The 10,240-nt window shown below is 39.8% G+C and overlaps 1 protein-coding gene and 1 pseudogene across 2 annotated transcripts in view; both read right to left on the reverse strand.

The window, feature by feature from the left end:
- Positions 1-666: 666 nt before the first annotated feature.
- LOC138058304 (52 kDa repressor of the inhibitor of the protein kinase-like) lies at positions 667-1,576 on the reverse strand (annotated as a pseudogene).
- A 3,307-nt stretch (positions 1,577-4,883) lies between these two features.
- The window catches only part of LOC138058299 (uncharacterized), an 11,673-nt gene continuing 6,316 nt past the window's right edge, over positions 4,884-10,240 (reverse strand). Inside the window, exons 5-8 of one of the 2 annotated variants that reach the window (XM_068904230.1) lie at positions 10,238-10,240; positions 8,222-8,303; positions 7,100-7,265; positions 4,884-5,162 (exon numbers count right to left, since the gene is read on the reverse strand). The exon at positions 10,238-10,240 is cut by the window's right edge and continues 48 nt beyond it. In XM_068904230.1, coding sequence (XP_068760331.1) covers positions 4,914-5,162; positions 7,100-7,265; positions 8,222-8,303; positions 10,238-10,240 — 500 coding nt within the window. In that variant the 3' untranslated portion in view covers positions 4,884-4,913. The remainder of the gene's footprint in view (positions 5,163-7,099; positions 7,266-8,221; positions 8,304-10,237) is intronic. The other variant, XM_068904231.1, reaches the window with a different exon arrangement.

The raw sequence follows: 10,240 nt of genomic DNA on the forward strand, positions 1-10,240 counted from the left end.
ACTAAAGTGTTAAAGTTACAAAAACGTGCAGCCCTTGTAATACTAAATGCAGACACTAGAGACAATAGTGTTGAGCTATTCACTAAGTTTTTATCATGAGGCGAAGATCATAAAATGTTTGCATGCTTTTAGACGACTGGTTGGGGATAGCCCGTCGTATATGAATAGCTTATTAACAAGAAATGCCGATGTACATAGTAGGGAAAGCAGACACAGGGATTTTAATTTAGTTTGTCCACGTTTTAAGAGGGAAACAGAGCGAGTGCGTTCATTTTCAGTATCAACCACGAGATTTTGGAATTCCCTTCCAAGAGATATTAAGTCGAGACCATCACTTTTAAGTTTAAGTAAAGCTTTAACTGTTTTTTTACTGATAGGTACCAGAACACTGAATCTTTTAAGATAAACTAATTTTTTCTATACTTATTTGTATATTACTATATTATACCTTTTTAGATTGTTTTAGATATATTTATAATTAATTGTAGGAGGGCCACAAGTTTATCAGCCTTAGCTGTTACGTGCTCACCCTCGTAAAATAAAGTTGGTTGTTGTTGTTGTTGTTGTTGTTAAGGAAATATTTCCAACGATGGGATTATTTTGACTACATATAATACTAGGTCACTAGGATATATTGAGGCCACTACTTACTAATTCACTACAGGACTATTCGTAAGGCAAACTTGACAATTGCATCGTCCTCGGGTGGAGACCTTGAAATAGATTAACAATTTCGTCCAGATCGACAGGCATATCATACTTGGTAGCCATGAGAGCGAGTGAGAAGAGCCTACTCTCGCCCATGGTACATCTCATGTAATTGTTCAGCCTTCTCATTTTGCTGATTGAACGCTCACACTCGCAAGATGTCACAGGAAGAGTGGCTGCAATCTTGAGAAGAATGTACAGGTCAGGGAAATCATCAGGATTACATGCTTACAAGGACACAGCGCATGAATCAGCCGTAATTATCCCAGATTGCACCTTGATCTTCCAACGCTGAAATTCGGCAAAGAAGGGCTGCGGCGAAGGCAGATCATCTTTGTATAGATCTATTAAGTCAGTTAGCTCGTGATTAGTGATTTGGCACTAACCTGAGCAGCTTACTGACCCTCATGGTTAAACCTGAAAACTGGCCATCGAGTTCTGAAATAATGTGATCAAGGAAAGGGACTGCGACGTTAACCCGATGGTACTCTTTGGTGTCAACAGCAGGGGCATTGGCACGGTGGAGCTGTCTTCCTGTTGTTCTTGGGGCTGTTGCTAAAATGCCAACATTCTCCGCTATCTCTACAGCCAGATCGTAGATAGCATAAACATGAGCACGGAAATTGGTACGTATATTTCTATGTGTTGTCTTCACCTCCGATACCATAGCAAAGGCTTTGTAGATATCGTTTGTCTTCTTCTGAAGTTTGACAGTGAGACCTTTCATGTGGGAGAGAAGAGAGTAGGCTATGATGTATGTTTCAATGAAATCAAAGTCAGTGATAGCTTTTAGAAGTGCGGAGGCATCCGTTCGTGTTTTTGTCTGCCAACATCCATGGAACTGCTCTGGGCACTCATCGTGGTGCATATTGTGGGCCATGATCTCCAACGCAAACACTGTGTACTTAAAGGACGCGTAGAGATGATCATACGCTTCAATTCGAGCAACCCATCTGGTTGCACACAGTGTAATTAAAGGCTTCTTTTTCCCATTTTCTGAATGTTGTTCTTGGATGATGGCACTTAACAGTCCATTTCGCTTTGGACTATAATTGAAAAAATTACAACTTTGCTTTACTTTGTCAATCATGTTTCGAATTGATTGGAGTGAACAGGCATGAGATATAACGAGATTTAAACAATGTCAAGCACAGTGGACATAGACACTTTTTGGTGTGTGGGCTAGAATGTTCGCCTGAACCCCAACCCTTTCGATACTCATAGATGCTGCACCGTCATAACCTTGGCCATAGCAGTCTTTAATAGGAATGTTTAGAGCTTCGAGGGTAGCCAGCAAAACAGCTGAAACTGCAGTTCCCGTTGTTCGCTCTAAATCCTTGAAAAACTCCTCTCTGATATCTTTGTTAGCATGTACGAAGCAAATGATGATAGCAAGTTTCTCTTCGTTGTGGCTCTTATCTTCATCAGCGAGAATAGCGTAACCTCCGCAAATGTCATTTATTGCATAACCTGTACGTTACGCAATAAATTATACATTGGCGAGACAGGTAGACGACTAGGTGACCGATTACGCGAACACCTTCGCGATGTTGAGAAGAATGACAAGGATGCATCTAAGCCAGTCGCTCGTCATTTTAATCTCCCTAACCACTCCAAAAAAAACATGGCTATTTGCGGCCTTTCCCTACATCTAGGTACGACGGAAAGCCGCAAGAATCTGGAACAAAAATTCATCTTCCTAATCGGCACCCTTAATCCTCACGGTATTAACGAACGCTTTTCATTTAACTAATATATTCCTATTTTTCACGTTGCCATGTTACCACCAATAGCGTAGCTCCTACTCTACTATAAAAACTACACGTAACCCATAATTCCTCGATTCGCTCTGACGAAGGGCTAACGCTCCAAACGTCAGCTTTTAGAATCTCTCTACGGTGGCCAATTTGCATTATCAACTCCGTTGATAAAACCAAATTTTCATGTAGGCCATAAGTGCGACAGAAACTCAAGTCACTAAATACTTATAAATTTTCTAGTCAATCAAACTAGGCGGTAAAAATCAGCAAGAGCAAATGTAAACAAGACAAAAACCTTGAACATGAAACAAAGAAATATTCGACAAGCCTACCGTCTTCGATGCTTCGGCAAACGTATTTGTTTGCTTTCACACGGTGAAGCGTTTAATTTAGAATAAACCGACGAAACTTTCAGATGTTGCTCAATACATTTCACATCAACAATTACCGCTGTTGGGGTGTACACTTTCGATGGGGATGAAACTAGACTCATTTCTAGACTTGAGAACACATATAAAAATTAAAAACCTCAAACGTGAAAACCTGACTGCTATATTGTCTGTTCGGGTCTGTCATTTTACCAAGGAGGACTTCAAGCGGGATCTTCAGGTATATGAACATTGGTCTTGGTGACATTCGCTTCATACGGAAATCTCAGTCAACTAGTCTAAAATATCATTATATTGGAGCGAGAAAACTGAATCAAGCCATATACAGACGACGTTCACTGATAGGCGCTAATAAACGTAATTTGAAATGTGGTTACATTTTGCTAGCAGTATAGAAACTACTGAAACGATTTACTCTTACCATTTGATGGAAATATATAAATCGATCGTTCGTTTTGAAGTTGTAACAGGGATCTCGTAGAAGCCACGGTAGACAGATTAACCTTGATTTCCAGGCATTTATTTTACAGGAATGAGCGCGGGATAGGACTGCAAGATCTCTTTCGCCTTGTAAAACTCCTGTATATAAGCTTAACTCACATATAAACCCTGTTTAACGACCACGAGGTAAATCTGTTCAGAGATGGAGCCAATATCAATACAGTTTAGCCTCTGGTTTAAGAATCAAGTCCACAAAGCATTGCTCTCCTCGCCTGTGTTTTCTTCCTTACATCAAGTACATTTAGTCACCCGGAGAAATCTTTGACTATTTCTACGTCATAACCTGCATACACAAAAACATGGATGGCGGATTTCAATTTAAATTTGCCTATTTTTGAAGCGTTAGTGTTGGCTATTTAAACACATTTAGTCCAAATGAGTGGTCAAGTATGACAATGCAGGCAAAGAACTTTCGATTCAGAGAAACTGTAAACGGAAATTAACATTTAACGTAAATCAAGTCAAATGTTGGTTTTTGGGGAGAGGGGAAACTCGAATACCCGGAGAAAAACCTCTCGGTGCAGAGTAGAGAACCAACAAACTCAACCCACATATGACGCCGGATCTGGGAATCGAACCCGGGCCACACTGGAAGGAGGCGAGTGCTCTCACCACTGCGACATCCCTGCACCCCATACGAGCCTAAACACGTTTTCGTGGTCTAACATTACGAATTTTAGCCTAAGAGAAATAAAAGTTGAACAACTAGTCACTTACCTTTGGAAAAGTAACTTAGTAGAAGCTGACCGTCCGGTTGCTCATTTAGATGCCCTTTTTTAAACTCTATACTTCATGTAAGGTTCTCGAATTTCACTTGTACCCATCCTCCTGCAATTTAATACTTTCCCGATACCTTTAGCGTTTTCTTGCAGGGTAATTTAAAAGCTGCAACACTCAAACTTTGCTCTCCATTCCTCCACTATTTGCTAAAAGCTGAAAATCAACAGATTGTGTTTTCAGTCCCCCATTATTGATTTCCAAAGGGGGTTCGTTCGAACCTCTCGAACCCCCTCTCCTACGCACCTGAAACAAAGCTTGAAGTGCATTGAATTCTGTTGTTTGCCGATAAGAACCATTTTCGGAGCCAGGCCTTAGCTAGAAGCAAAGAAAGGTGCGCCATTGTGCCCAAAATTCGGAATTCCCGCGACCGAGCAAACTTTTCCGATATGGAGACTGGAAAATGGGGACATTTTCTTGGTCGAATTTGAGGTAAAAATTTCCAAGCATGTTTCGATAGTGACAAAAACAATAAAATTCGTCTCCTTCGTATTAAAGGACATTTCGTTTGAAGATAGGTCAATTAAGGTCAAACAAATAAATACGGAAATAACTAATTTGGCTTGAAAAACGGCAAAAAATAGTCTCTGCAAAAGTAATGTCTTGCAGAGACTATTTTACTCCATTTTCCTTCAGTTAATCTAAGTGAACGTATACTGAAGCATTCCAAAAATAATGACAGAGGCAGGGTCAACATTTTCATCTATCTCGACAGAATGCAGCAATTCCAAGTTCAGATGTTTTCAAATGTCTCATTTTATTACATATTATAATTGAGTCATCCAACGGTTTCATACAAATGTTCAGACCCTCTTCTGCAAGGCCTGAGAGGGATATGACCAGACAGCCCCGAAGTTGCGTGAACCTCGCCAGGAAATGAATAGTCTCGGACACCTTCCTCATGGCTACTGGTCGACCCGTTACGGGGCGGGGTGACCCGTGCCTCATCTTCGTCCTCATCTGCTACTGAAAAATGAGTGATGCCATGTTGGTTGGAAAAACCGTCTTCAGTGAAGTGAGCTACCACCTGCATCAAAAAGGCAGAGTGAAATGAAAATGTGGAAAGAAAAGTTTCAATTCACTGTTATTATATCGAAGAGAGCTCATTTAGGCTCAAAAAAATTCCACTATGAGGTGATAGCAGAGAAAGTTACTGGCCATCATCTGTTGACAGTAGAGAGAAAAAAAGCGAATCCTTAAAATATAAATAAATGAACTCACAAAAATAAATAAAGACATAAATAAATCATTTAATTAGTGAGGTAGTCCTATGATTTCTATTGCAATTTGGAATAAATAAGCACGAGTAATTTTTTTCAAGGAAAGACAAAATTGTACGAGACCGTAGTGTGAGTGCAATTTGTAGTCTTTGAAATAATTACAATGATATACATTCAAAAATGTCACCTTCTTTGCGCTAATTTCAACTATTTGGCTGATTTCACTTCACTGCACTCTGTTTGGGGTTAATTGGCGTGCTCTCAGCCAATCAACACGCTGAACGTTTTGCATGTATTTATTAATTGATGAACAAATAAGCACATATTCTCGTAAACACTGTTCCCTCAATATATGGCGAAGCTCCTATATGCCCCATATAAGCTACCTACAACCCACAATTCATCAATTCGCCCTGACAAAGGGTAACTCTCGAAATGTCAGCTCACAAATCAATTATCTCCTTCCAGCCCATGACTAGGAGCGAACAACTCCCATACTAAGCCTGTGTCACGGCATTTTTACAGACTGATTTATTTTTAGACTACATTTGCCACAAAGAAAACAAAGACAGTTCTGGTTTGGTGACGCTATGACGTCAAGTGAGCTTCTTGTGATTGGCCATGAGTCCCATTTGCGGGAATACAATCTAAAAATAAATCGGTATGTAAAAACGCCGTGGCAGAAATATGGGGCTGTTGTTCACTAGTCACGGTAGGGCTCTTGCTCTTTCTTAAAGGTGGTTAATACAACCAAGTTTTTCGTTTCTTTTGGGTGAAGGTAGCTATCTGATGGTATAAAATTTTAGCTAGATTTTCTCTGAGATTATTCTGCTAGGTTTTCAGATTATTATTCTTCTGCTCGTATATTTGCTGACAGGTGGACAGGTCATCTACGTCTGCTCTACAAATAACATTAGTTTTCTCATTTGGTTCGTCGTTACTGTCGCTGGAGCAAAATGAATGATGATTTATTTTCTTGTGTTCAAACTTTTATAAGGGAAACTAGGAGACTCTGAGTTCCAAGTATTTACTAATTCACATATGTCCAGTAATGGCCTTAGGAATGAAAGAAAGAAAGAAAGAAAGAAAGAAAGAAAGAAAGAAAGAAAGAAGAAAGAAAGAAAGAAAGAAAGAAAGAAAGAAAGAAAGAAAGAAAGAAAGAAAGAAAGAAAGAAAGAAAGAAAGAAAGAAAGAAAGAAAGAAAGAAAGAAAAGCAGGGTCAATTGGCAGCCATGGACAGTCAGTTGTTTCGGTTTTGTTACGAGTCGTCAGTATTGCACAGCCAACATACTAGGCAGGTGTTTTAGGCACCACTTTAAGTGGTAGCTCCACCCACTTAATGTGGTAAGCTGGGTTAGAAATATCCCAGCCGTTCTCCCAAGGGGGTGGGAAGGTGGATTACCATTGGAAATCGGTGTGTCAGAAGTTTTTTTTAAGTGAAAAAACTCAAACCCAAAAAAAAAGCAAGATTTCAATAAGAGTCACGAAGTGCCCCCTTAGTTTTCTCCCCAAATTCAACATCACTCGTGTGTCGGGATACAATGAGACTATTAACACTGCAAAGTGCCCCCCAGACCCCAAACGTCGCTCCTCAAGTAAGGACAAACAGCTGCTTTTACCCCAAGCTAAAAGTAGCGCTAATATTTATCCTTACCTTGCTCTCTTAGGACAAACTCTGGTAATACATATGTGTAAACAACAACAAAGAAAAGTTATAATTCTGAGACACGCAAGCTCGTATTACCTCCTGAACTTCATCACCCGGTTCCGTGTACCCTCCTATGGTTTCCATGGCAATATTCACGTGACCGTTCTGAGGTCTTGATTCTAGTGCCATTGGGTTGATGAAGGACGATGGCCTCTTTTTGTTTGATTTCTTGCGCATGTTTGATTTCGGATTCAACGTTAAACTAAAAGCAAAGAAGTTAAAACAGCCAGTCTGGAAACATATTGATAAGTTCTACCCATTGTCAATAAAATCAAGGATTCCGACCATCCGAGACTCCATTACCCAAACTAAGAATAAGAAATCTGTTATCAGGTCAGAAATGTGTCTATTTTAAAAGCAAATGTTGCGGGAAAATAAACGACTCGCTGTTTTCACAAATCCCATAATGCAGGCCATTTAATTTTGGGGTGTTATTTGGTTTAAAACAGTGGATATCCAGTTCATTGAAGCGTGATACAGTTTCAAGAGTAAAATTTCCCGGGGATAAGATCCTTTGTGAATTGTATTTGCATTATAATGTGCATTAACATTTAAATGATATGGGAATACACGGAACGAAACGATTTATTCCCAAAAGATTTGAGTAGGGTACAACATTGAGTTGGCCAATTGCTTGTTTTCACTCACGTGATCAACAGCCATGTTTTTCAACGAAAACAAAAGGAAGCGTTTGCATAATAATAGAGTTAAATTCCTGGAGGATTTGGTCGGGGCACCAACATGGCCGCCTTTTCTTCGTTTAGGGGCACCAACATGGCGGTCGTGACGTCATGTGAATACCGAGAATCCTTGGCTTGCAACTGACGTCATTGCGGCCATGTTGGTGTACTGAACAATAGCGAAAAAAAACAAAAAAAAAATAGAAAAAGAAAAAGACAGTGGGAATGTGCCTCTATTATCATGCAAACACGAGCGACATTTTGCTTCTGTTTTGTACACCAACATGGCCGTTTAATCACGTGAGTGCAAGACAAGAATTTGGTCTATTGTTTATTTTCTCGCAAAACTTGGTTTAAAAAAAAGCACTTTTCTTACGCCGATGGAGACTAGGCGGATTTGGGCAAATCTTACTCTTGGGTGATAGACTCTTAGACCGTGGTAATTATTACGTGATACCGCGTAAGTTTACATACGTACCGTCCTTTAATTCGACGATAGACAAATATTGTCAACACAAAGATGGAAAGGAGAAAGATTAGGAAGATCCCCAAAAATGGCCCTGCAAAAAATGAAAAGGATATGAAGGTCGCGAGAACATATCACTTTTGAGACAAATATTAGACAGACTTAGCATCGAGTTTATGTGGAAAGGCAAACGCCAAACGACAGGCTGGCTGATTTCTCTGTTTCTCTCTTTTGGGAAGTTACTACACATCTATAGACAACAGGCAAAAAATGAGATATAAAGGCCCGTCAAAGGGATTTAACATTTGCTTCAACATCCGTTCGATTTTGTTGACCACCGATGTGACTGCTGGAGTGGACAAACGGTTTCAACACATCATCAACAGCTTCACGAGAGACCTGTTATTCAGTCCCAGGCTGCAGCGGTGGTGTTTGCTATGGATACAGACATAGATACGTCACTGAGAGACCAATTAGTGCGCTGGCGCATACACAACAATGTCGAAAGTTGGGGGCAAACGGCTTTCAACTTCATTTAGCATTCGCGAAAACAAAAGAAATTCGTTGAAGCAAAGTTAAACGCTTTTAGAGTCATTCAACATCGATTCAACTACGATTCAATGTACGGCACGGTTGAAAGGGGGAAGCAAACAAAATCGGTTAAGCCATTTGCCCCGGCCTAACAAGTTTCTTTGATTTTCGGCAAAACGTAAATTTCATCCTGACTTTTGCCGTTTGCCCTAAACATAGTTAAAATAGATGAACTGGACGGTTATCAAACCCCGAAAACTTGAAAAGTGAGTTAAATACTGTCACACTTCATTTTAACTTGTCCGTGACAATGCACAATCTTCTGTACTCGCTTCACAACTGAGTTTTCAATAAATCAATCGAAAGATTGGATTTACTAAATTTTAGAAAAAGGGTGATGTGGTTTGTGCATGGTCAGGGCCAAAACTGCGAAGACATTAAAAAAAGAAACATGTCAAGTTTCGTAACCATCTCCATATATTAAATTTGCCTTAAGCGAGTCCAGAAATGTACGAAATTAGATGCACGCGGATTTCAACCAGCGTCACGAAGTGTGCTCTTCATCATTCGTGTCTCGAAATACTTCGCAATTATTCTACGCTGGTGCGCTGGATATGAAGTGATAGATAACCAACGAGGCGCGTAGCTCCGAGTTCGTTATAATCATTTTATGTCCAACAAGGCCGAGTATAATAATTGTTTTATTAAAAAAACTCCTGGATCAACAACTCTTCCATGTTGATTTTATTTGGCTTATGTCGGCCATTTTTTTTCTGAGAGCTGCAAAAATGTTTTCAGCTCGCTTTATTGCAGACGCGTTCCTTGACCATATTAGGTATAGAAGGTGTATGAACTGATAGCCTGTGTCTGGCGAGCCAATGAAAATGCTGAAAAACTGATATCCGTAGTTCAGCTTTTAACAAAGACAATTAACGTTACAAAATGTCTCCCAAATGGTGCTCCTCAAGTAAGAATAAACATCTGCATTTACCCTAAGCCAAAAATAACGCTAACCTTTATCCTTAACTTTATTGTGAAAATATATATTCTTTTTAAAGGGACACTTCGTATTGGATGTTAAAATTGGGCGTGCACTGCCTCTAATTAGGGTCATTTCTGGACACAAGTGACGAGCCGGCTTTCCGTTTTCGAATACTGTTCTAGTTTGGATAACATTTTTATTGCATTAATCATTATGTTACATCATTTTACAGAGATGTAATGTATACGCAACTAATTCTGAGCTGTCTGTGTATTGAACTCTTTGAGTGTGGAGAGACCTGACTGCGTTTTGTTGCTTCCATTATTTCCCATGAAATTTGCAAACATTGAACGGTTAGGGTGGGGCGAGGGGGGGGGGGGGGTGGGGAAGGAGGGGGTTTAGTATCAGCGACGAAATTTTCTTAGCCAATGATTAAAACGAAGATCTAATGTTGAACACGCTTAGAGAAATGTCTTTGCTTACACAAAGAGAAAGAGAAATGAATGATAACTTACACC

Source organism: Montipora capricornis, chromosome 7, assembly GCF_036669925.1.
Source record: "Montipora capricornis isolate CH-2021 chromosome 7, ASM3666992v2, whole genome shotgun sequence".
In the NCBI taxonomy this organism is placed as follows: domain Eukaryota; kingdom Metazoa; phylum Cnidaria; class Anthozoa; order Scleractinia; family Acroporidae; genus Montipora; species Montipora capricornis.